The following is a 28,000-nucleotide window of genomic DNA, read 5'->3' as shown; positions in this document are numbered from 1 at the left end:
CTCTATTCTATCTATTCTCATTCAATTCTCCTTACCGCTTACAATTCCTTCATTCTTCTTTCACACGCTCCTTGGATTATATATGGAAACTTGAATAATTCTTCAATTACTGGAACATCATATGGAAGCGTTTCCAATCTTTTGCAATTAGTCAAAAGGGTTATTCTTCTACATTGAAACCCTAATATGTTCGAATTGAACCATTATGTTAATGCTTTCATTATATTTAATTTTGTAAAAGAGAAACAAGAGAGAGATGGAGCAGATGAGAGACGCAGACGGGAGATGGTCATCTTCTCTGACGACTGGGGTCAGCGATAGGGCTTTCTTAGTAGCCAGCGACGGCGATGGTTCCAAGGTGATTGTTGTCATCGGTGGTCAGCAAAGGGTGAGATCTGTCTTCCAACGGCTAGGGTTCCGCCATGAATCACTGGCGGCAACGAACATTGATTATTGACATAGCTGGTAAGGCTTCTCCTACTCTTCGAATCAGCGTAAGATTTATTTAATTTGTTACTGGATCCTCTCTCGATTAGTTTAAAGCGTGTTTTTTGAATTGATTTTGCATTGTTAATTTGGGGTTTGTTGAAATATTTTTGGCAAGGTTTGACTATCATGTTTCTGAGTTATTTTAAAGGTTTCAAACTTTTATATGTAGTTTTTTAAAGGTTTGACCTTTATATGGTCAAGGCTTGATGAATTTTGCGTAGTGGATATTTGTAAGATGAGAACTGCTTTAGTTTAAGATGAGAGTGCTGATGGAAATTGTAAAACTGTAAAAATGTTTCATCTTTTGTACATTACTAATCTTGAGAGGTATAATGGTATATGCAATTATGCATGAGTATACAGATGCAGTACCTTCCAGCTTATTAGTCTATATAAGCATATTATCTTAATCCGTTATAGGATTATAATGAATATCGAAAAATTGTTAAGCAACTTCCTTAACTTTTAATAAACATAATTAATCCATATTTAGCTTCTTGAGAATTTGTGAAGGACATTACGGAATCAACTAAATGGAGTTATTATTCAATTAATTACCAAATGCAATTACTACAAAATTAAAGAAATGGATAGTGTAAGACTACAAGTGTTTATGGGTCAAACAAACCTGTTTTTTTTTTAACGGCAAATTTCTTTACTCCTATCTTTTGTGGGACTTGAACCTAAGACATCCCCCTCCCAAGTTGTTTAAAGGCATTACGTTTGCCAATGGTCCACCACTCCATTGGTAAAACAAACCTGTTTTAACCATCATAAAAAGTTTTACTCTTATCAAAGTTGGGCAGCCTGGCCCATTAACCATCTTTATTCTTGATCTATGAGAAAAAAGAAGCATCAATATTGTTCTTTATATACTCTCTGCATAAATGTATTTTTTTTTATAACCAGAGTGTGAGTTTTCACTATAAAAGTCTATAGCATCTCCCTTTTTAACTCCATTTAGGTGATACCACAATTATCATGTCCAGTTCCTTTGTTCACTTATTACAACCCATTTCCTAAGCTTGGAGTGGAGAAATTCATGGTTAATGTGAAAGAGTTGGAGTACATGGTAACTTATAAGCTATTTATACTCGATTTTCATTCTAATGTAAGTTTTCCTTTTATAATAAGAACATAACTTATATTATAACGTTAAATCTAGCATTCGTGACATTCTACCAACCAGGCTCTCAATGGCTTTCACATTTGTTGGAAACTCTACTTCTATTCAAGAAATCTTTAGACAAGTGAGTGAGTAGTTTACTACCATGTTTAGGCGTGAAGCTTTCTTGCGATGGTGTACCGGTGAAGGAATGGATGAGATGGAGTTCACCGAAGCTGAAAGTAACATGAATGATTATGTAGCTGAATATCAAGAATATCAAGATGCTACATCAGATGTAGAATATGATGAAAAGGGTAAGGAGGAAGAGAAAGATCAATATGAAGGGTAAATTTGTAAAAAAAAAAAAGAAAAACAAATGGTGTGTTTTGTTTTTGTCAGTTCTATATGATGTAGTTTGGAGTGTACTCTTTAAGGTTGTGGTTTTAGATACTTCATGGAAATCGGTATCATGCGATATGTGTTGGATTTAATACTAATGGGAATGGTGAGACTTCAAGGTTGTGCCCAAGGTAATCTTAATAAGCTTTCATGGGACATGTTTCCATCTAAATATTAAATTAAAACATTGTTTAGTTTTCTTAGATGCTCTTCCAGCTTTAATTATGTCTGTTATTATATTCAGTCGATCTTTTCGCTACATAGATGATACATTTTATATGTTTATGCAGGTGTTTAGTTGAATGAAGGTCCCCTCCTTCCGAGGTAGTTATAACTCATTTATATTACACTTTTTTTTTCAGTGCAACTTTCCAATTTTGTTTTTTACCTCAAATACGTTTACTTCTCTTCAAGGTCTCAATAAACATCCAAGTTAGTTACAGGTACGCTCCAATTAAGCACCACATCTACAACAACAATCTCAATCAACCCATCGATACAATATGATGCCATGATTATCAAGTAAGTATTCACTGTTTTTTGTCGTTTTTAATGTTTTTTTTTTTTGCTTTTTTTAGACTAAAAGACCTTTGTACCTATTACATAGTCAAAAGTAGATCTGGAGGAGCATGTTTAATGTCCTAAATTCATGTCTGAATACTAGGTGGAGGATTTATAGCATCTGCAGCCTGAAGCTTAAATTGAATGTTCATGTTATGCATTGAGTTCTGTGGCTTAAATGTGGACAAATTTGCCTGTTGGTTAATAGGTTGTGTATAGCTAACACGAAATTAGTGGAATGCAATATTTGGTGCAGGCAACGTATTAACAGGTACCACTTTCTTAGTCCTCAAAACACTTTTATTAATGTTGAATTCTTAAGCAATATGTTGGCTAAGCCTTGGGTTGTCATTAAATGTTTAAATTAACTTTGACCTTTTCTAAGCATAGTCACAGGATTTGCAGAAACCCCACATCTCGCGGACCAGATCGCTCGTATTGGAATTGGGTACAGAGTCGAACCGAACGCTACGGGTTCGTGATTCGGATCGGAAATATTGGTCGTAAGCGACTGTCACTAAATTAGTTCCAAATAATATCAATGATCTAACCCGCTACCCCTTTTATACTGTTATTTGTTTCCGGTCTCTATTTCTCCCTATCATCTTTTATTTTAGAATCCCTAAATAAATTTTTCTTTGTTGATAACAGATCCTTTTGAGAGCCGATCTTTCTTCCAACCGGTTGTAACCAGGTTTGTTTCTCATCGATTTGTGTTATTTTGATTCCCCATTGTCTTACTGAATTTGATTGTTAGTTTTAGTGTTGTATTTTCACTTAGTTTATTGAAAGCAATTTACACTAATTGAAAGAAACTTGTCGAACATCTGATTACGGTGACAACCGAACCTGCAATTTAGCTCTTCACATTTCAATCTCCATCTGATTATTCTTAAGATCGGATGATTGTTAGGTAACTAGCTTCGATTTTGTCAGTTGCTTCAGTTTTGAGCTGAGCTTATTCGATACATTTCTTCAAGCTATCTGGGTTTTACGACAGACGATTGATGCAATGATGTAGTGATCTATGCTCAATTGTTTTTACTTGCTTCGATGTTGCACGTATTTGGTCGTTTTTTCAACCTTATCAAAGAAAATATTTTGGGCTTATTCGATCCATTTCTACATAATTACTATGTCCATCATTCAGGTACATTCAAATTCAAAGAAACGGTTTTCGTAAAAAAAATATGTTGTGGTAGTACTTAGTCAGAAATCTGAACTACGTATGTACAAAATAGTGTGTAGACAAGATTATTATACAAGAATTTTGGCAGGTTTTCTAATAAGTGTTGTGTATGGTCCGCATGGTAGCTCATCTGAGCTTTCATGTCATGACGAGCCAGAGTCATCACCGGAAGCCACAGTTCATGACAGAGTCAAACGACAAGAGACTGAATTCGTAAGCTGTAAAAAAGAGACTGGCGTTGAAGAAAGCAGTAGTGAATTTGAAAAACTATCGCTGATACGAGAAACTATCCAAGCATTCAAGCATCAGGTACAAACATCTCATAAGAAAATCTGTTGCAGTTTGAAGGTCTATTGTAAACTTCACAAACATGTCATACGAAGATTTGTCATGTACTTTCATTTGTTTGGGTCGACTCCATTCCAATCCAATGTTATTGGGTTGTTTACAATTTACATATGTAGCATCTATTATACTGCAGGAGAACTATTGCATTCTATTCTATTTATAGAATCTAACTTTTGTATGTAGATTGGTAATTTCATTTTTTGTGCACTGTTATCATTTATAAATCTTAGATGTCAAGGAATGCTAGATGATTTTTTTTTTCCTCTACTAATTTGGATCCGATTTGGTTTTAATTGTGGTTTGGTAGTTGTTTCGAAGAGTTAGCTTTTGAAGAACTTTTGATTGTTATTGAGGCGAGGATCGGTATTGTGAAATCATTATATTTCCTGCCATCATTAATGCACTGGCTTGAGTCTTTAATGTTGGCTAGCTAGCTTCGGGAAAAGATCGCTGGCCACATGACTGATATACACGTCTCAATCTCACTGGTTAGTGGTTTAGTGTTATTATTCATGTTCTTTAGACACCAGGCAGTCTTATCGATCAGTCATCAGTGGGGTGAACAGGATCAATGACGCCCACTGTTTCTGAAGTCAACATTGATGAAATCCGATCGACTTCTACCAACTCTGATAGGTACCCTGCTTATCTTCATGCTCCCATGACCAGTTCTCCAAACCTTCCTCCGAACATTTCCGGTACAATAATACACCTCAATTGTTTGTTTGCGTGCTTGTGTTTTTCAGATAATTGTATGCGATTTTTTAGATGTTGTTTGTTATCATTTCAGTTATTATGAATTATGATTTAATTTAGTTTTTAATCTCAGTTATGGGTATTTTATTTTTTGGGTGCCAGTTTACCGTTATGTTGGATAATTATTTAGGGGTCTTTGGGGTAGTCTCACTAATCAGCTGAGAGTAAAAAGTTAGCATGAATCCATGATTAAGATTTCTGATTGTCTAGGCTTAAATAATGAGATTAGAGGTGGGTATGGAGGTGCCTACTGATGTAAAATTGGCGAACTGCTTTTAACCTTGGGCCGGGTTATCACCTATGATGATGATTTGGAAGTGAGATGAATATTTTTATTTGTATTATGCTATTGGTTCACCAGATAATTTGCCAAGATGAAAGTGAACCCAAGAATATTATTTAGTAATTGGACTATTTTGACCAATCAAAAGTCGACATATGGCGCAAGGGTGAAAATTTTGGGCATGCACTAGCAAGGAGAATCATCTGGACCAATCTTGAAACGACACATGGCAAGGAGACGTGTCCAATTGCCATGGATAGGTCACGTGGATATTTTCAAATGAGGGGATTTCACAGGTGTGTTGATGGTTATTTGGATACCGTTATCTTCTTTTATTTTCTTTTCTTGATCATGCAGAGATCTACAGAAAGCAACCTACAATTTCACCTCATTGATAGGCCAAGGGGCATTTGGTTCTGTTTATAAAGCTTAGATGACTACTGGTGAAGCAGGAACCGTTCAATTATGCTTAACGAGATAAGTTGACAAACAATATGTATTGTGTTATTCCATCTACCCTAATCAATACGGGTTGCAAAATAGTTCGGTCGGGCAGGTTGGATAACGGGTCAATTTAAGTTGTTTATGGTACTGTCAGAACGGGTTGAGCCGACCCAATATTTTATCTTTAGAAGATCTTCCAGGTAATTGCGTACAAATTTAAAATCACACGCATACATGCTTTTTAATTATATGCTTGCTTGATTATTTGGGTAAACAATTGCCTTTTTTAATGAAATGTCGATTTTTTCTTGAAGTTAATCATTTTGTTGTGGAGATAGGTAATCCACTTTTGGACTTCAATACAAGTTTTAATTCAAGGGGGAGGGAGATAGAGATGTTCATGGTTCGGTTCAAAATCATGAAATCGGTCAACACTTTGTGATAAGCATGACATATTGGATGAAAAAGTAAGTAAATACACCCTTTTATAGTTTTAAAACTCTTAAGATATACGTATATTTTATTTATTGAATGTGATAATTTTACTGAGTATATGTTAATTTTGCATTGCCAGATTTAGCGATTGTCGGTTGTCACATCTTTGAGGGTGGAATGAATCTTTTCATTTGTGAGTTTGTAGCATTCCAAGATGTAAAAAGAGGAGTGTTGATTTTAAGTGAGGTAACTATTGGTACAATAAACTTTGTAATAACTTATATTATTTGTGAATGTTATAAAGTGGAAACTTAGGGTTTAAATATATCCTTCACTTGATTTATATTTTGTTAACTCTAGAGAGTAGCATATGATTTCTTGAAAGTTGGATGCATTACCTCCACTGGTGAGTCCTTTATCCTTGCATAAATTGTTATATTTTAGCTTCTTTTTGTATATAAAGATATCTTCAATGAGTTGTGAAATTTTTATGGTTTTTATGTATTTCCGTTATTTCACATACTTTCTATGATTTATGTTAATATTTGAATGTACATGTAATAAATTATTTACGTATTAAAGTATAATTTTTTTGTTGTGTAGCCATCCGTGTATTACACGGGCACTTAGACTAGTAGTAATAATATATAGTAATAGCTAAGTATAATAATAATAGCTAAACTTGTTTAATTCAAATACAACTTAAACACCACTTATTTATTTATTAAATCTAATGATACAACATTATGCATGAAAATCATAAAGGCACTTGTCTAATATTCCATTCTCAAATAAAAACCGAAAACATAATCCAGATTATACAATAAAAATGTGGTGGATTCTATTCTCCATTTCTAAACCTTAATCATTGAGCTTCATAAATTGTTATGAACTCTAATCCACATTTCCACACCCTTAATCATTGACGAACACCTAATCAACCAACCCCCAACCCCCCACCCCCCACCCCCTACCCCACCCCACACACACACTACAAAACCACCATCCCTTCACACTCTGTTCTTCCCCCTTCCCTTTCTTCACTTCATTATTTCAATTTCTACTATAAAACTTAAAAGTTTCAAAACACAATTTGTTGTAGCTCGTATTGTAATCAATCTCTAGAATGTTTTTCACATTCCTCTTCCATTCTTCTACCAAATTCAAGCTTCTAGATGGAGACTCGGAAACAAAGAGATAACCGTTATTAACCGATATCAAATTAACAATCCGTCAATCTCCGTTGTATTTTGAAGTTAATTTTCGACTCGAACGAAAATTGTTCCGTTATTGAACGGTTGAACCTCATCTACTACTCCTACCGGTAAATTTGATTTCCTTGTTTTCTATAACGATAGTGTTCTTTTCACATAATAGAATAAAATCTGCATGGAAGTGGAATGAAGATCTCATTTCTTATGTTGCTCAAAAGGAATTGGAATCGAATCTAAATCTCTTTAAATCCTTCAAGTAGTGATTTCAAGTGATTTAGATTCAGTTTCACTTCTTTTTTTTTTTGTTTAAAACGAACATAAGAAATGAGATCTGCATTCCAATTCCGTTTGATAACCATTTCATTATGTGAAACGAACACTGCTTTAGTAATAATAAAAGGAATTACCGAGTAAATGTACTGATTTCTGTTGCAGATATGTCTACATCCGTGATGAGCGATGCCATGATGATTCCAGCAGCAAATCTAACAATCGAAGCGACGGATGTAGAATCCGTGAAGTGCGATTGTTGCGGATTGACGGAGGAGTGTACGCTAGAGTACATAGAACGGATACGTGAAAGGTATCTAGGGCAATGGATGTGTGGATTATGTGGAGAGGCGGTTAAAGACGAGATCGTACGGAGCAAGAGGTTGATTAGTACGGAAGAAGCGATGGCGCGCCACGTGTCGTTTTGTAGAGCGTCAATCTCGTCAGGTCCACCGGTTGATCCGACGGTTAGTTTGATCGCCACCGTGAGACAGATTCTCCGGCGGAAGAGCTGAAGGTGCCGGATTTACTTGAGCGGAGAGTTGGATTCGTAAGATTACGGTTGAGTCAGATGAAGATACCGAAGAATTGAACCAGTGAACTGTGAAAATAGAGTAAACTACGAAAATGGTCCCTGAGGTTTGATCAATTTTGTCATTTTAGTCCAAATCTTAAACCTTTTGAATCTGGGTCTTTGTGGTTTCAGTTTTGTTGTCATTTTCATTCAAAAACAAAATCTGGTCAGATTTTTCAGTTAACATTCAGCTCTTTTGTGTTTTCCTCCCTTTCAATGAAGAGCAAAATGGTTAGATTTTTTTAATTTGTTATAATAAAACATTAAAAGACCATTTGCCTTTCATTAAAAGTGAGGAAAAAGACAAAAAAGTTGGATGTTAACTAAAAAATCTTAGGACCAAGATGAAAATGACAACAAAACTGAAACCATAAGACCAAGATTCAAAAGATTTGAGTTTTAAACTACAATGGCAAAAATGACCAAATCTCAGGGGCCATTTTGACAGTTTACTCATGAAAATAAATATCTGTTTTGAGCTTTGATCGAATGAAGGAATAGTTTTTTTTTTTCTAAGTAACGTTTTGAATTTGTGGTTACGAAAATTGAAAGCTAAATGCATCTTCATCGTTAATGTTGTGATTATCAAATGGATCAATGACAAAAATCGAAATTTATTACTTTTGACTATTTGGGATGCTTTCAAACTCAAGAAGAGAGACTAAGGTGGTGTTTGTTTTTTGGCCAGAAGTACTTCTGGCCACTTATGTCTGCACCGCGCAGACGCGCGCAGATGTTTGAACTCTGCAGCTTGTTTGTTTTCCGGAAGATCTGCAGACCAAAAACATATGCCTTACCTCTTCCCCACGCAGACATGGCCTTAAGTCTGCGGACCTCTTCTCACCTCTTCTTCTCACCTCTTCTCTTGCCCACAGACCTCCACCACCCCCACCACCACACATCTCCGCCATCAGCAACGTCGGCCACCACCACCATTTAACCACAATCCACCCCCGCCCCTTCGTTTGAAACCGGCCACAACCACTGATTTGCTTTCCGTTGGAGTCAATTAAAGTCACCAATTTGCCTTGATCTGATTTCTGGCCGGAGAAGACAATCGCAAACTACAATCTTTGTATTTTGGCCGGAGTAGAATGAAGAGTCGGCGAATTGTTTGGTTTAGAATGAAGAATCGGTGTGTGGGTGAGGGAGTGAGGGTGGGGGGTTGGGTTTTATTTATATTTATTAAAGTTATTTTTTTAATTAACTCTATATATAAAAAAAAAAACAAACCCTCTTCTCCTTGCAGACTGCAGACATTTGGTCCACCTCTTCTTCTGCAGATGCCTGCAGATGTGGTCCGCAGACTGCAGACCTTTTCCCACAGAAAAAACAAACACCACCTAAAATGAAAAGGGGTAAAATGGTTGTGTTTGTAGATGGATATAAATTTGTTTGTATATGTGGTATAAGAGAATCAAAGCACATGGTACAACCTACAAAACCAGATTGAAATTAAGTTATTTTTGACATGTATATTATAATTCTTTAGAAATGGTTGGGAAACATGCAGGCAGGTAGGAAATGTTGCATGATTAAGGTAAAAATTTTACTAGATTAGGCAAACTACCTCCCAAATAATGTTGCCTTCTAGATTCATCTTAATAATTTAGGCTTCTGGATTCATGTGTGACAGGTTGGTTGGGTTGTCAAACTAGGGTGTAAAAAAGTTGGTGTCAAACTAGGGTTCCAAAAAAGTTGGTTTGAATTTGTTCAGCTAAAGCACATCTCACTTAATTAATATAACTCGAGTTTGATTCTCACATGAGTGTGTTTTTTTCAAATTTTTACAGGGTTTTCTCCTATATTGGTGTATAGGGTTTTCTCCTATATTGGTGTATAGGCATTATGGGTTGAGATCATGTACAAACAGTGCTAACTGTAAGAACCGTAAGAACAGATCTGAACCATTGATAGTTTAAATCAAGGGTTATGGTTGATTATAAATAAAACCCTTATAATTAAAAATTAGTACTAACAAGTTAGGGGTAATTATGTAAAATTGCTAGTCATTTGATATTTTCAATTAAATACAAATTCCACCAAGGTTTTTTAAACTAAAATAACTTTTATATACTTCATTATTTAAAAAAAAATATATATCATAAAATCAAGTATTTTTTTATCTTTAATATGAGTACCATATTGCTATACTTTTTTTTTTGTTTATAAAAGTAACTTTTAAAAAAGTTACCAAAGGTTGTTTTATAATTGTGCTGATAATGTGCTGATTATGTGTTAATTACAATATAATTGCCCATCGAGATATTTCATAAAATTTGTTAAATATTCTTCCCATAAGATTTTATCCTGCTTGAAGCTGATTTGAATCAGCACTTTGAAAACTAACCAACACGTGTATTAACAACACTTTAAAAACATACCAGCACATATGCTAACAACACTTTAAAAACATATCAGCACATGTGCTAACAGAACTTTAGAAACATACCAGCACATGTGTAAACAACATATTAAAAACATACTAAAAATAAGTAGCACATGTTTTAGCAGCACTTGAAAAACAAGCACAACAGGGAATTAAATTTGTTTTTTGCTGCATTTGAAAAACAAGCACAACAGGAAACTAAATTTATGTAAATACACATGCTAACTGCGTAATGGAAAATTAATTTCAAGTTTTTATTTTAGTTTATCTGTTTATTTCTTTATTTGAATTCTTGGTACTTATCTTTATTGACTTTTATCTTAGTTTAAAACAATCATATAGTTGTCATAATTTGTTACAAAGTGCTGATTAACAAATTGTCTGTTGTTGGAGGAGATTGTGCTGATTAATAAAGTGCTGATTAACAAAGTGCCTATTGTTGTGATTTGTGAAGATTGTGTTAATTTACAAAGTGCCTTGTTGTTGGAAATTTTCAAATTTTGATTTGAAATAGTGCATTAATATAAGGGATAATTAAAATTTGGAATTAATTAAATTCAAAAAATAGAGTGATAAAGTCTAAAATACCCTTTCCTAGTTTTTTTAATGAAGAACACATGTCTAATAGTTGTTGGTTCTTATAGTTTTTACACATATTGAGGTTTGTATTTGATCTCATCTCTAGGCATTATTGCTTAGTGGAGATGAGTATAATCGGGTGATTCCGCTGGTGGCACGATGATACTCCAATGGTCCGTCAGTGATCTAAATTTACTATTAAAAAAATTACAAAACTTAATTAGCTCATATTTTATTTAATATTGTTTTGTTTACATATATAAATAATTAGTTTTATACATATTTATAACTTTATATGTAACAAAATACACATTTAATTGTTTTTGTAATAAACTATACATTTATATATTAGTTGTGTAAATAAAAATTATTATATATTTAGCACTCGGATTCATTTATTAAAGGAGCTCTAACATTAAGGTCGTCGGGTGTGGAGGGGCTTGGGTTAGGGACATTGCTCAACATGTGACGAAAATGAGATCCACAAGCTTATGGTGAAAAATGAGAGGTGTGGCGTGGCGTGACTTAGTTTTGCGTGGCCAACCATGTGAATATTCTTTTAATTGAAGGGCATCCCCGCCCCAACCAACGCCCCACCCCCCACAGCCTAATAAGGCTCATAGTTAAAAGAGTCCGCATCCTTCTAGATTTTAAGAGATTTTAACAAGTCAATCTTGGTTGAATGCACTAATCATACATATTATTAGCAGTCAATCTTGGTTAAATCTTCATCCTACTAATTGTAATTTTTTTAAGCTTAATATTTATCGTTATAAAAGTTGAATGCAGTAATCATACAAATTATTAGAAGTGAGATAAAAATAGCAATAATAATGAAACTTGTATAGAAAAGTCACTTGTAAACACCAACGATTTGTTTTAGATAGTGATTTTAAATCTTATGCAAAAATGATAAATTTATACATATGGTTCCATTTTATATAAAATTAAAAAAAAAACATATAACCAATCATGTCAATATTATTAAAAGAGTTAAATGTCAAATTGTTAAAAAAAAATCACCTTACCAACTCGAATTTAACAATTTCAGATCACTAGATGATTCATACACGTAACTATACTTAACCTAAACCGTAAACCCGAAAGTAGGTTACCACCATGCTTTCCCTGTACAGCAGACGAGAAACCAAGATGAGTTTCAAGAATGGCACATACTTACAGATTAGAATGAAGAATGTAAAACATGATACATGAATGATATAAAGTGAAACAGGCAAATTTACTACTTGCTAGCCAAAGTTGATCCCCTGTGCAAGTGGTAGTTCGCTCCCATAGTTGATCGTACTGAAATAATATAACTTTTATAATCATATTTGACATACTAATTGTCTATAGAAACAAGTAAATAGTGATTAGTGAAATTTACCAAGTTGACCACCTCATATACTGTTTCCACGAGTCGCTTCCTGCTTCACGACCGCCCCCAGTACCCTTCTCACCGCCAAAAGCACCGCCAATTTCAGCACCATTGGTTGGTATATTTGCATTAACAATGCCACAATCACTTCCTTGAGGTCTACCATAAAAAAATTAAAAAAAAAGAGTGAATTTCAAGAATTGTCCTTTATCTTTATACCCATTTTCAGGCGTTGTCCTTTATGTTCAAAATTGACAAGTTTTGTCCTTTATGTTTTCATATCATACACGTTTTGTCCTTTAGGCCTAACCCAATTAGTTTTTTTAGTTAAATTTGGTCATGTACTCTGCACATGAGGGCATTTTTGTCAATTCAAAGGTAAGTTCAACGGCAGATTTACAGCTCAAAGCTTCTGCAACTTTTGAATTGACAAAAATGCCCTCATGCGCAAAGCACATGACCAAATTTAACTGAAAAAACTAATTGGGTTAGGCCTAAAGGACAAAACGTGTATTATACGAAAACATAAAGGACAAAACTCGTCAATTTTGAACATAAAGGACAGCGCCTGAAAATGGGTATAAAGATAAAGGACAATCCTTGAAATTCACTCAAAAAAAAAAAAACGATATTACTATGTTAGAACTGAAAGTTGATTTACTACATACATAGATATTGTCACTCACCCAATCCATTTAAAGATAATGTCGGATGAGCGGGTGAATATAGAACTAGACAATCCTTGAGGCACCGAGTTGTTTATTTCAACAGCTTCTTCAAAAGTCTATATAACGACGACATGTAAAATATTAGATATATGATTGCATTCATAGATTAAATTGCCCAAAACTGACCTTGAATTTCAGGACATATAGGACCGGACCAAATAGTTCTTCTTTCACAACATCGGCACTCGGTGAGATTTCAACTATTGTGGGTTGTACAAAGTTTCCTTTAGATTCTATAATTCGAACCACCTGTGAGGATTTTCCCTCCCTGTAAAAGGGTCAATTTTTAGGGGGTTCAAATGGGTTGGGTAGGGTTGACCTGCAAACATTCTGCGTTTTTCGAAGAGTAAAGTACACGGATGGTCCCTATGGTTTACCATAATTTTGGATTTAGTCCCTAGCTTTCCAAAAGTACACAGATGGTCCCTGTGATTTGCACTTTGTGATTTTCCAAAAGTACATGGATGACCCCTACTAAGTACTTGTTTCTTTTAGAGTAAACTGCCAAAATGGTCCTGAGATTTGGTCATTTTTGCCACTTTAGTCCAAAACTCAAACCTTTTGAATCTGGGTCCCTGTGGTTTCAATTTTGTTGCCATTTTCATCCAAATGCAAAACCTGGTCAGATTTTTTAGTTAACATCCAACTTTTTTGTCTTTTTCCTCTCTTTTAATGAAGGGCAAAATGGTCAGATCTTTAAAATTTGTTACAATAAAATGTTAAAAGACCATTTTGCCCATCATTAAATGGGAGGAAAAAGACAAAAAAAAAAAGCTGGATCTTAACTGAAAAATCTGAACAGATTTTGATTTTGGATGAAAATGGCAACAAAATTGAAACCACAGGGACCCAGATTCAAAAGGTTTGAGTTTTGGACTAAAGTGGCAAAAGTGACCAAACCTCAGGGGCCATTTTGACAGTTTACTCTTTCTTTTATGATAGAAGTGGAAAATGAGATTACAAAGTGCAAACCACAAGGACCATCCGTGTACTTTTGGAAAGCCAGGGACAAATTCCAGAATTTCAGTAAACCACAGGGAGCATCCATGTACTTTACTGTTTTCTGAATTTCATTGAGTAATTCATATATTAAATATGATAACAGAATGATCCAGTTTTCACATAAAGCAATTTAGGTCACAAACACTTGACTACACCATGGATGACTTTTATTCGGTTCGACCCTTTTTTATTTTAGTAAATAACGATCCTTTTTCTTACGTAAAGCCATGGATGACTTTTAAAAGGTCAAACCTGTTCCCAATTTAGTTATAGGATTCAATTTCACCTGCAAGCAATAACATATAACCCATATTGACCCGTGTGCACATAAATTTGTTGAAACTGTCTCTTATAATACCTGAGATTTAATAACTTTTATTCCCTTCTCAAAATTCTCTCTTGATGCTCGAGTGTGCAACGGTCCAAGCAATGTACCTTTCTCTAAAGGATCCCCAATTTTGACTTGTTTATATGCTTCTAATAATTGATCAACAACAGAGTTGTAAACCTTTTCATGAACAAGCTGCAATAAAAAAAAAATCATAATTAGCATTAAAGTAACATAAATTTTTTTAACAAAATGTAGAAATTGTTTCATAGTTGATGTTACCAGTCTACGACATGTTGTGCAGCGTTGACCAGCTGTACCAACAGCAGCAAACAAGACAGACCGAACAGCAAGTTTGATGTCGGCATCATCCATGATTATCAAAGCGTTGTTACCACTTAATTCAAGCAGGCATTTACCAAACCTTTGACTCACTGTCTGTTGAACCATGAGACCAACCTGCAGTTTGCCACGTGTCACATGTGAAACAATAGCAATGTCTAAAAATAAACACCTGCATTCATACATATAGTCTGAATTCTGATAGATACATTCATAACACATACATGAAATTTTATGTATGCATTCCCTAACCAACATAGAAAAAAGCAGTGTCTTTAGATTATTGAGTTCTGCATTTAAGTGATAACATAATCTTAATTAATTAAGTTACTACCTTTGAACTTCCAGTGAAGGAAACTAGGGGTATACGGGTATCTTTTGCTATAGCTTGACCAATTTCAGCACCCCCACAAAATGAGGTGAAAATAGCAGCTGGTAAACTGTTTTTTTCTAGCACTTCTCCAATTAATTTGGTCATAGCTATTGTTATCAAAGGTGTAGTTGGAGCACCTTTCCTGCAATCATATCGTATAATGAAATTAAAAAATCAACAATCGACAAATATAATTGGTTAAAGAGATAGAAAAGATTATACGATAAAAAAAATGTCATTTTGGTCATAATTTTCATATCGTAGAGCCCCTATGTAACCTATTATATACACTATTAGACAATATGATAATTCGACAGTTAGTGACTATCATGTGTGTGCAGGGGTATTATGGTCTTTTGTATAGTGTTTGTTACAAAGTTTTTTTAGAGAGTTTTCATGTATAGATTCCTTTTATCAGCCTCTATATATTGAGGTTGTACTGTACATTTTTCTTATGAGATATACAGCAGATTATAAACGATCAATATACAAAATCTCTTTCTGGTTCAAGTGGACTTACCAAACAACACAGTTCCCGCAGACTAGAGCAATGCACGCATTCCATCCTACACAACAGCAATTAATTAAGTAATTCATAATTAATAAAATAAAAGGTAAAATTCAGTTGTTTAATAATTGTATTTTTGGTTATATCTGCAAATAAGAAGTCTAAATCAAAATATGGACCCCGGTCAGCTTCGTTAATATATCACCTTAATACTGTTAATAGACTTGACATGGAATTTATTTGATTGATATATTAATAAGGGATATAATGCTCACCAAGAACAGCACAGGGAAAATTGAAGGCTGTAATGACACCAACTACTCCAAGGGGATTCCACATCTGTACATAGTTGATAATACATAAATGTAATGGATTGATAACCATCTATTCAATTAATTTAATTAGACGCACCTCGAGCATCATATGATTTGGACCTGTCAAAAACAAACCAGGATTATTAAAAAAGAACTAATGTAGATTGTAACGTATTTCACATAGAGACAAAAACTATACTTGCACATACAAAGCAGAAAATCAACAATGAAATCCAAATTCATATCCACACTTAAGGTCCATGAAATTTGGCTTATTAAGTTGATATGCAGATCTCACAAACACGTTCAGAAGTGGGAATTTGAGCAGGTTGGGTAACAGGTTGAGTTGGATTGGATCGATCTGCACACACTTTATCGTACATCTTCTATAGTTTTATAAATAATTATTGAATTGTATATTTGTATTAAATTGCAAAAAAAAAAAAAAAAAAAAATGCTACTGCAGCTTGTGTTACTTTCAATTGGTTTGAGCGGCTCATCGTGTTGCACTTTGAACTAAGTTTCAAGCCCGTTGGAAATATAATAGAACTCGAATCACCCAACTTTTAGATAAATGTACCGAAACTGCCACTGGTAGACACAAATATGTCGTCCGCCATTTCCACCAATAAATGATCTTATATATTTCTAAAAAAATTTAAGGAGCTAGAAATAGGGCTCACGTTCAGAGGGTATGACTGATCCATTTAGTTGTCGGCTTAACCCCACTGCAAAGTCGCACATGTCAATAACTTCCTGTCATTAACACGAAAAAAGAAATCAAAACGAGCTTTCATAGTCAAAGTTTTAGCATAACACAAAGTGAACCAAACCAGCTATACAAAGTGCATAATGCTTCATAGGAATAGAAATTCATCCTCATAACAGTTTCATAGATGCAAAGAAGTGATGTATATCACTCATTTAAATCGTTTAATACGAGGACCATGACCAGGTAATTTATAACTAAAGACGGTTAGAAAAAAAAGGTAAAACACATACTTGAACTTCCCCAATTCCTTCTGGAAGAATTTTTCCCATCTCAAGTGATAAAAGCCGACCAAGGTACTCGAGCTTGGATCTCAATGCATCACCGATCTGTCTAACAATCTCACCTCGTTTTGGTGCAGGAAGCTGAGGGAAAAGTATATAACAATTACACAACATAAAAAGAGATTATAGATCATTCTATTGTACTCGTTATAAAACCACAGCAGTAAGAAGAGATTATAGATCATTCTATTGTACTAAAAAAACCACATCAGTAAGCTAGAATGAGTTGATATGAGGATCACAACTATAAGGAAATTGGAAGGAGTAAAATGCACGGATAGTCCCTGTGGTTTGGTGAAATTTCACCTTTAGTCCCCAACTTTTCAAAATTACACTCTTAGTCCCTGTGGTTTGATAAGTTGTTACTCGGATAGTCCCCGAAGCGAATGGAGGTTAGTTTTTCTGGTTAAGTGGGTGTGAAATGACAAGGACTATCCGAGTAACAACTTGTCAAACCACAGGGACTATCCGAGTAACAACTTGTCAAACCACAGGGACTATCCGAGTAACCTTCATCCGCTTTGGGGACTATCCGAGTAACAACTTGTCAAACCACAGGGACTAAGAGTGTAATTTTGAAAAGTTGAGGACTAAAGGTGAAATTTCACCAAACCACAGGGACTATCCATGCATTTTACTCAATTGAAAGACCTCAATAATAAAAAAGCAGTATTTTGTGGGAACTTTCACTTACTTGAATCCAAATCTTTGAGGCTTTGAAACATGCCTGCATGCCCTCCTCATAATCTTGAGAAGAAGCTTCTACAACTTCCGCAATGGGCTGGATCAACAAGATAGCAAACAATTACTTTTTAAAAAAACTTGCCACTCAACAAAAACCCTACCCTTGACTGTTAGTCTGTTTCAACCAATATTTAACATCAATACAGTACTGAAGATCTTGGGATATACTCAGTGGCGGATCCAGCAATTTTTTTCACCGGGTTCCTTTTGATAAATTCTCACTAATTTTTTCCAAATCATACAAGGTTTCCACTAACTTTTTCCATTATTTTCCAAACCGAGGGGGTTCCTGGGAACCCCCAAAACACCCCTAGATCCGCCCCTGGATATACTTGTCAATTTAGAGTTTAAAAGAAAACACAGAAGTGGAGTTTGCTAGGTTCAACTTTCGGTCAGTTTTGCTTCAATGTATTTCCAGTACATGATATTCTTCATCTAAGACATCCTAAAAGTGACCAAAATTGTGGCCGGTTGAATTTGTATATAATGATACATAAATAGGAAATGTTCTCATTTTGAGCTTCACTGCTTGTAATATATAGTTAGGCTGGATATCATTCATGTGGCTACCTCAAGTAACTGGGAATAAACCATAGAGAAAATTCAAATAACTAGTAAACCCGTGTAATTTCCTACTACCATGTTTGACAATACGTGTGCCGTTCCCATGCGTTTTGATCCCAAAAGTCAATGCGCAAAGCGCACGCATGACGTATGTAAGGCGTCCATTATTACAAAATACTTAAAAAATTATTGATAATATATTAACTTCTCAAACTTTAAACACTAAAATATAAGATATTCACATCATCTTTGGTCATGTTTGTTCAATCAGATTGCAAAAACTAAGACCCATTGCAATTGATAGCATAGTCTGTTCAAATACTGATTAACTGCATCAGAGACCGCTTCACGCATCACACGCGCATCATATGATGTGTGCATCAACTGCAGCAATGTGATTTCAACACATCATGTGATGCGCGCCAGGGGCGTAGCTTTAGGGGGGGGGGGGGGGGGGACCCCGAACTTTTCGCTCAGTAGTGCCCGGTATGTAGTTTTCGTTATAGAACTTTTTAGGTATATACGTTTTCAACCCCCGGTCGGAAATCTCAAGCTTTGCCACTAATGCGCGCATCTTAAAACCAGCTTTCCATAGCAAGAATCTAATCTAGTGAGAATTAATAAAATCCCCAAATATTGCAAATAAGTACTACCATAAGTTATAACCCTAACTCTACCGTTCAAATTTAATCTAATCATCCAAAAGTCACAAAAACTTCAAAAATCCAAATCGAATCAACCTATATATCATCAACATACAACAGTAATCAGACTACCTTATTGTTAGCAGGATTAACAGACGACACAACAGAACCACTTCCCTTCCAGTAACCGTCAACAAAACTACCATAATTTCGAGGCTCAATGCCGATCTCCGTCAGAAATTCATACTCCTTAGCAAAACAACTCATATCTGCACAAAACAGTAGAATACTTACAAAATCAACTATACGTATATATTAATTATTAAACTCAAATTGCCGGTGACAATTGCAGATTATGTTGTTGTGTGCTATCGGTGACGGTAGATTGAGTACCTGTAACGGCGTTGGGGAAGAAACGGCGGTTGTTATGAGTTTGAGATGGTAGTTATAGAGAGAGAAAAGACGTATATCCGGAGAAGACTGTGATACGACAAAAATGGTGAGTGAGCAAGCAGCCATGGATGGAGAGTGATAAGCATGGCGGAGCTGACCAAAAATTTCGAGGGGGCATAAAGTAATGGGACCCAAAAAACTTTTTTCCTATCGTTATGTTTAGGTTCGGGTCGGGTTGGCTATTCGATTCAAATCGGGTCAAATAATAATAGTTCCAAATAAAATAAAGTGTATATTTACCAAACTACCCATCATTTATATACAAAGTTTATAAATATTTAGAATATACAATTTAGGAAAAATAATCTGGGGGGCTATCCTATATAATTTTAAAATTTTCGAACGAAAAATCGGAACTTGTACACTTCTAACCGAAATATTGGGGTGGGCGGGTGCACCCCCGAGCACCCACTATCCTCCGCCTCTAAGCATGTCACGTTCGCTAGTCGCTACTCTATCAAACTACCACGTACTACAATTTATATACTTTATATAGGGCTGAAAATTTTACACGAATAGAATACGTGACACCAACCTAGACTAAGTTAAGGGGGTGGGGGTGGTCATCACTCATCACTCACAACATCCAATCAAGTGTAGTACATGGTAGTTTGATAGAGTAGCGACTAGCGAACGTGACATGCTTATCACTCTCCATCCATGGCTCACAACTTTTTAGTGGCAATGGTTATCACTCGCAACACCTAACAATAAACCCCCACACCCCTCACATCCATCCATTTTTCACGCGTGAAAAAAATCACGGAAACCCATCACGTACAAACCATCACGCGTTGAACTATTATGTGACGGTGGACTTTTTGTTTGTTCCACGCGTGGAGAATGGCCCATCACGGACCACCCCACTGCCCTAACATGTATTGTGTATGACCTTAACAGGTATCGTGTACCAAACAGGTAGACATGAGATTACCTGTTAATTTTCGTGTATAAACATGTTAAATAATTGTTTACCTGTTAATACCCGTTAGTACACGATAAGAAATTAAATTAAATAAAACTCATCAGCCATGTGCGTGTGGGTTCCTTAATTCCTTTCTATTTTCATTCCTCATTCAATTCAAAAAAATAAAACCCTAAACTCCTTCTATAACTCTCAGATAGCATGTCGTGTTCGTGTTTTTGTTCGTGTTAACAGGTATTAACAGGTAATTTTCGTGTATAACAGTCGAACAGTCATGTTAACAGGTATTAACAGGTAATTTTCGTGTATATCGTGTCGTGTTCGTGTTTGAAAAAGGACACGATAAGTTATAGTGTCGTGTTCGTGTATGGGATTTCGTGTATCGTGTCTTATCGTGTACAGGTATACACGATATGCCAGCCCTACTTTTATACATCATTATTATTCATTCTTTATATTTATTTGTTCAAATAACTAGTCTTAGGGTGTATGGGGTGGTCGCGGCAAAGCCTGCGGGGAAGACTTTTGCCGCACGGGGAACCAAGGCCATCACCAAGATTGCCACGTGGGGAGGAGAATTATGGTGAACTGTTGCCGTTTGTGGGGACTTCAGGGAGAGGGGTAAGTGGTGGGGCCCAGAATCTTCTCAACCAATCATGTTTTGTTTTGTTTTTTTATAGTTTGAGAGAAATCACCCTTTGTGTTTTTTAGGAAGAGAGGAAATGACATGACACAATATAATTGGGTGGGTGGAAATTTCTCCCCGTCTCATTAGGCATGCACCCATTTCTCTGTGTTTCGGTTACTTGTACATACTATTCATAACACAATCTAAATAAATATTACATTGAGACATAGATAAAAATATGTCCAACAAAAAATAATTTATAATAAAGTTTAGGAATTATAGGGTAACTTTATTAAAGTGCACGAGTAGTAGTTGTTGTCCACCAATAGTAAACGGTCACTATTTCTCAAGGTGGCCAGGTTGGTTTGTCATGATAGCAAGAAGGATTGATCTTGATCTCCTTGAGGAGAAACGTGATATGGCCGCCATTCGCGAAGTGTTGAAAGCAAGCATGATTCATGAAAACGACAAAAACATTCATTGTTATCACCTTGGGCACGTGCCATTACTCACGAAACATTCACCTCTCAGTGGTCTTGGCTCTGCGCACGCAAAGATGCATACGCTAACCAAGACTAGGAGGACTTATAGAGGAATATACTGAATCACACCATTAATCTCATACCAGAGACACGTGGCATGAGGAAATTCAATACAAGGTCATAATATTCTATCTTACGGTGGACTCGCATGCTGCCCATACACATCCTAAGTGTGGATGCCTTTTCCACAAACGAGAGCAAAGACGGCGTTAGCACACTCATGCACATCATTAGCATGGAATGTTCCCCACCAATAAGAGCATGACAGGCGTCGCTAAAACCGTTAGGACAGTGGGGACCGCCACACCTGGAGGAAAGCGATGTCAAACTAAATCCACCATAAATAGAAGAAAGATTTACACCTCTCATGTAAGGACTCTCTCTCTCTCTCTTTATATATATATATACTCTCAACCTAAACCTTAATTCTAAACGAATACTTATTCTTTCGCCTGAGGGTGGTTATAGAAAGGAATCCCATCATGTGGCGAGCTTAACAGTGTGTTGTTTTGTAGGTAGTCACCGGTGAACGAAGTTTGAAGTCTCTCTTAGGCCGATTTGCTAATGGAACCGATCGAAGCCATACCACGCTAAGATTTAATTCTCCACTATGATTACATCACATTCCTTTTTTTTAGAATTAAAAAAAAGCAACAACATTTATGGAATATCCTACCATCTTTCCAATGGTATTCCAAATGCTAACTCCAGCTAGCTGGTAAGTCATTACACGTAAAGCTCATTTGGGGTTTCCGATGATATTATACAATTTTTTTTCTTTCGTTTGATTTAAGTTGGGCTTTAACTTAATGTATTAATTTCTAAGTTGGGCTTTAACTTAATGTATTAATTTCTATCTTAATATACATAAATTTAATCCTTTTAAAGGAACAAGCGTAAGGCTTGTTTGTGTTCGTTTATTTACTTTAACTGAATAAATAAACAAACATGAACGCCAAAAATAACATATTTTCTTGTTTATGTTTGCTCGTTAAGAAAAATGATTGTATTCCTGTTTGTCAATTAATATATTCTAAACTAGCGAAAATGAGCGAACAAAAATGAAGGTGTTCTTATTCGCCAGTCTATCATCTAATGCGGCTTTAAAGTTTGAATGTGGCGATATATGGATTCATTAATGATGGCTATTAGAATTACTAATAACCATGTTCGCTTGTTTTATAAATAAGCAAACTTTCATATCAAATGGTTCACAAAAAAAATTTCTAATTGTTTGGTTCATTTACACTGCTACGTAGTTTTTTTTTTATTGTGAGCAAAATTGGATATAATTGATCTTACTTTTTTTTTTGGTTTGGACAACATTTGTATTTTTAAGTTGAAAGGTGAAACACATTACAGAATAATATCAAAAGTAATGTTAAAACCAACTATTACTAGTATATTAATAACCTTTGCATTTGTTATCATATCTTGACGCTTTGGCCGAGTGGTTAAGGCGTGTGCCTGCTAAGTACATGGGGTTTCCCCGCGAGAGTTCGAATCTCTCAGGCGTCGAACATTTTCATTTTTGCAGTTTTTGTGTTACTTTTTTCAGGCACTAAACATCCTCCACCAAAAAGGCCAAATATAATGGATGGAGTGATGGCCTGTCATGGCCATACCACTTTTGAATGTAACACAAACTCATAATAATTGCAATGCATGCCCCCTTTCCAAAACAGATGATACGTGCATGTAATATAACCAGTGTAGTTCGGCCAGTATCAGATATGACATCGACACTTTGGTATAACAATCGAAGGAACAAATGCAAAAATAAAATCGTGCTATGCCCAAAAGGATATCCTAACATGTGTTATTACATCAACTTAAAATCACAAAAAAACGAATATCAATGACGATCATGAACTCATGATGGGAGAGAAGTGGTACCGATGTTAAATTGGAATCGACATTATGCCGATATTGTTGGGAATATGAGTTTCGTTCGTCATGGTATTGGTACTTGATATAGCTTACGATACAAAAGAAAACATACTCATGTGGATCATGGTACCGGCACTTGATATAGCTTACCATCAAAAAAAAAACATACTCTCGTGGATATAACTCATTTTTCAACAATTATTAGCATATTAATAACCTTTGCATTATACCGATATTGTTGGGAATATGAGTTTCGTTCGTCATGGTATTGGCACTTGATATAGTTTACGATACAAAAGAAAACATACTTATGTGGATCATGGTACTGGCACTTGATATAGCTTACAATACAAAAAAAAAACATACTCTTGTGGATATAACTCATTTTTCAACAAAATTTATACCGGAAACCACAAAAATAATTACGTGTACCACTACCGTAATTGTTCTGGTGGTTTCGATTCAGCTCGTCACGGTAAAAAACAAAAAAAATCAATAATATTTGACCCGTTTGATTTTTTGAACAAAACTTTTATTTAAATTTAGATTAAAAAAACCATGTCACAATGGTAAATTAGGTATTTTATAAAGCATTACATTATAGTATTGAAATAACAAAATGAGTAAACAATGTCAGTTTATAAGAAAAAACATGTTATGTAGTTTTGATAACATGTACATTTGTGTTTTCATGTGTTAGATCTTAACGTCATGAACATTTTGATGATAACATATATATTCAAGCAACATCGTGGTAAATATCACGGTCCTTGCCACTTGCGGACAATCTACAATATAGATTCATGGATCTGGACATGTGGATTGTGGATCCAAACCGATCCCTTCATCTTATGATTGGTGTACGATGCAAAGTCCATCCTTCCTTGTAGGGTAGGGGGTGAGCAAGTTTCGGTCCGGACCGAAAATAACCGAGAACCGAACCGAAAATATACCCAACCCGACCCGAACCCAAGTACCTAGGTGTTTAGATCGGTTCCAATTTTTCATACAAAGTACGGTCGGGTCGGGTCGGTTCTCGGTTCTTTTCATTGTGAAACTCGACTTGGACCTATGGCCAGAACCGACCCTATATTTAGGGTAGTGAATCGGTTCTGTATTTTATGTTTGATCGGTTCTCGGGTCGGGTCGGGTAATGGTCGGGTCGGGTTTTTCCTTTTGCTCACCCCTATGTGAATAACGAAACTAAATTCATGGGTTTTGGTTTACCATCAACAGGTTTAGGCTAGTTTTGGGCTCAAGTGTCGAACCTGCTTTGTTGTGTTTGTGTCAAACCGACGGGTTTGCGGGTTGACATGTATAACTTAAAATTTTGGGTATCTTTATGTTGAAAATAAAAAAAAAGTGGCATTAAATTGCTTTAAACAAATAAAAACATGTAAATTTGAGTTTTAAAGTACAAAATCGTAAAACACTAAAAAATCTGATTTAGATTAAGTTGGTAGTGTACTAGTGTTCATGTCAATTTGTGAATACACATGTTGTGTTGTGTGTGACACGATTTTTGAGTTTGTGTAAAATTTTTATTTTCATGTCAGGGTCGACCAGTCGCCCGACAAACACACCCCGTTTTGCAGCCTAATGGGGTTTCTCCGTAATATGAATCCAACAAATAACTTTTATGAGATATCCAGTTGATTGTAGTACATGAAATGAGTAGTTCTTGTGATTTTAGAAACGGTATTGTGAAGTACAAGAAGGCAGTGAAGAAATAAGGAAGTGATATAGATGTAGTTTAAGTTTATGTAGTGAGTGTTAGCCCTCCTGCCCCGGTAGAGGTGTACAAAAAATTGGTTCGGGAACTGGAATTAGTTTGTAACTTGGAACCGGTTTGGCAAGAAGTTGTTATGAACCAAACCGAACCACATGTTTGTAATCGGGGTGGGAATCCCTCCATCAACACCGGTTAAAACTGAACTGGTAAAAACCCGGATCAGGTTTGAGTCGAACCGTGGAAGCGCGGAACCGGTCCTTTTAACTTAGAAACCGATTTGGGGAAAAAAAACTGGTTTGTAAATATGGTCGTGGGATGACAATGTTTGGAGTGATTAACTCAAACTAAAGAGATTTGATTTGAGTTAACAAACGGGTTAGTTGAAAGTCATTCGGGTTTTTCCAGACGGTAATATATATTTTTTTCTCTCTTTTTACTCAAGTCGAGTTCTAAATCGATGCAACAATTGGTCTCTTAATATATATAATTTTTTATAGTGAAAACGTTGATAAATTTTTTTATTTGGTTTGGATAAGAGTTTAGATTTTAAGAGTAAAAAGTGGACCACAGTATAAGATAATATGTTATAAAAATGCTAAAACAAAATAACTAATATAATTCAATTCTTGTGGATATTCTAGCATATTCCGACGCTTTGGCCGAGTGGTTAAGGCGTGTGCCTGCTAAGTACATGGGGTTTCCCCGCGAGAGTTCGAATCTCTCAGGCGTCGTACTTTCTTGATTTCACATTTTTTAAGTTTTTGTGTTTCTTTTTCTATCAGGTGTAAATGTGTAATGGATGGACAGATACCATTTTTTAATGTAAGGCATACTCATATTAATTGTATCCATGCCCCCTTCCAAAACAACTCGATGAGTGTATGTAATATAACAAGTGGAATTCGGTTGGTATCATATATGACACTAACACTTGGTATAACAATCGAAAGAACAAAACAAGAAAATAAAGTCGTACTCTCGCGGGGGTGCCCATGGGGGTATTTTGTTTTTTTTTTTTTTTTTCACAAAAATTTAAATGTATATAACGGTGGGGACTCAATTGTTGAAAAAAATGCAACGTTGGGGTAGGTTGAAAAATAAAAGATAGGGGCACTCAACATACAATCTGGTGTTAACAATAAGGACTCAAATTACTCAACAACTTTTATGAGATACCCGTCTTCCCAATGGTATTTTTAAAACGGTGTTGTGAAGTATAAAAGGCAATGAAGAATAAGGGCGTGATATGGATGTAGTTTTTTTAGCAAGTGTTAGCGCTCCGCCGTAGAGGTGTACAAAAACCCAGTTAAGGAATCATAATTAGTTTGTAACTTGGAACCGGTTTGGCAAGAACCGGCTATGAACCAAACCAAACCACATGTTTGTAATTGGGGTGGAAACCCCTTCATCAAAACCGGTTAAATCCAAACCAAACTGATTAAAACACGAAGCCGGTTTGAACCGAACCAGTCCTTTTCACTTGGAAACCTTTTTGGCAAAAAAGAAAAAAAAAACAGTTTGCACATATGATGGTGGGACGACAATGTTTGGAGTGATTTTGTAGCGATAAAGTACAAGATGGGAGAATCCTAATTACAATAGTATGAAGTTCGAGTACCCACGAATGAGCATGTAATTTCAACATTTTTCTTTTTCAACCGCTTAACTAACTCAAGAGATTTGGTTTAACAATTTATCAATTAACAAACGTCATTGCATCATAAAAGTATTTTGTGTTTTCAACGATAACAAATACTTTTTTTTCTTTCTTTTTATTCAAGTCGAGTTTTAGATCGATGTAACAATTGGTCTCTTAATATATATATATATATTTTTTTTATTAGTAAAAAAGTGGATACAATTTTTTACTTGGTTCGGAAAAAGTTAGATTTGTTAGTATAGTTTAGTTCTTGGGGATATTCCAACATATACCGACGCTTTGGCCGAGTGGTTAAGGCGTGTGCCTGCTAAGTACATGGGGTTTCCCCGCGAGAGTTCGAATCTCTCAGGCGTCGTTTCTTTTTAATTTTTCTGTGTGATTGTTGCCATACCATTTTAAATGATGCCCATGCTAATATTAATTCCCCTCACTTAAAATACAATTTTTGTTAGGAATTCGGATTAGGTATGTAGTATTCATGTGCCTGTGGATGGCGATAGTCCACACTAATATTAATTGCAATGCATGCCCCCTCGGGGTACGTGAAGTGTGGAAGAACTATTTAAAAAATGCCATGTGTCATATAATCGATTATAGATAAATAGTAAAATAATAATTAAAATTATATTGAATTCTTTATAATTATGCTGACAAACAATTAATTCTTTATTTGAATCTCTTATTTGTTTTCAATGTGACGATATAATTCTTCATAAAGAAATGTGTTGATATCATTCACGCATGTGCTAAAATCAATTATCTTGATTAATTTTCATGTGCTAATATACTTCAAAAGTGCTACTTTTATGTATGTATTATTTTAATATGTGCTAATTTAATTTTTTTTAAATGTTATTCTCACGGTTTGTAGGATAAATATGTTTTGTACTGTAACCAACCCCTATAACTAAAGTATGAGCTGATTGATTCGGTTTTTATTCTTGATCACAATTAATAGCTTTGGTTATGAGATTTCTCTAACCATAAACATAATCCAAGTTGAATTATCGTTAATCAGTTATGAAGCTCGATTATGATTAATTTTGGTTAATCCAATTTTTTTTGTTGTGTTCTAGGTTTGTATTTTGAACGGTTTAAACTAAATAAATATGGTTTGGGTTTGAACCAAGTTTTCATGATTTTGAATCTAACTT

The 28,000-nt window shown here is 35.2% G+C and overlaps 1 protein-coding gene, 3 non-coding genes and 1 pseudogene across 28 annotated transcripts; 4 read left to right on the top strand and 1 right to left on the bottom strand.

The window, feature by feature from the left end:
• Positions 1–20: 20 nt before the first annotated feature.
• On the top strand, positions 21–6,339 carry LOC110894188. Of its 25 annotated transcripts, none has more exons than XR_004874501.1 (10): positions 21–465; positions 1,769–2,127; positions 2,287–2,320; positions 2,440–2,518; positions 2,661–2,828; positions 3,209–3,251; positions 3,872–4,055; positions 4,402–4,582; positions 4,661–6,044; positions 6,152–6,339. XR_004874501.1 is itself a non-coding variant. In XM_035980801.1 (10 exons), the coding sequence occupies exons 3-9, from the start codon at positions 2,299–2,301 to the stop codon at positions 4,423–4,425; spliced, it is 534 nt and encodes a 177-aa protein (XP_035836694.1). In that variant the 5' UTR covers positions 21–465; positions 1,769–2,127; positions 2,287–2,298; the 3' UTR covers positions 4,426–4,582; positions 4,661–4,775. The 25 variants fall into 25 exon arrangements, 5 of the variants coding, with proteins under 5 accessions (XP_035836694.1, XP_021997065.1, XP_021997067.1 ...); XR_004874499.1 differs by adding an exon at positions 2,954–3,031 and having other exon boundaries at positions 3,209–4,055; XR_004874498.1 differs by adding an exon at positions 2,948–3,031 and having other exon boundaries at positions 3,209–4,055.
• A 5,662-nt stretch (positions 6,340–12,001) lies between these two features.
• On the bottom strand, positions 12,002–19,570 carry LOC110894185 (annotated as a pseudogene).
• A 3,430-nt stretch (positions 19,571–23,000) lies between these two features.
• On the top strand, positions 23,001–23,082 carry TRNAS-GCU. Its single transcript has one exon. It is a non-coding gene; the product is annotated as a tRNA-Ser (tRNA).
• A 2,753-nt stretch (positions 23,083–25,835) lies between these two features.
• Positions 25,836–25,917, top strand: TRNAS-GCU. Its single transcript has one exon. It is a non-coding gene; the product is annotated as a tRNA-Ser (tRNA).
• Positions 25,918–27,119: 1,202 nt separating this feature from the next.
• TRNAS-GCU lies at positions 27,120–27,201 on the top strand. Its single transcript has one exon. It is a non-coding gene; the product is annotated as a tRNA-Ser (tRNA).
• Positions 27,202–28,000: the final 799 nt, after the last annotated feature.

Source organism: Helianthus annuus, chromosome 12 (assembly GCF_002127325.2).
Source record: "Helianthus annuus cultivar XRQ/B chromosome 12, HanXRQr2.0-SUNRISE, whole genome shotgun sequence".
NCBI lineage: Eukaryota > Viridiplantae > Streptophyta > Magnoliopsida > Asterales > Asteraceae > Helianthus > Helianthus annuus.
Note: the sequence above shows the minus strand (reverse complement) of the source record. Positions and strands in the feature narration are given on the sequence as shown.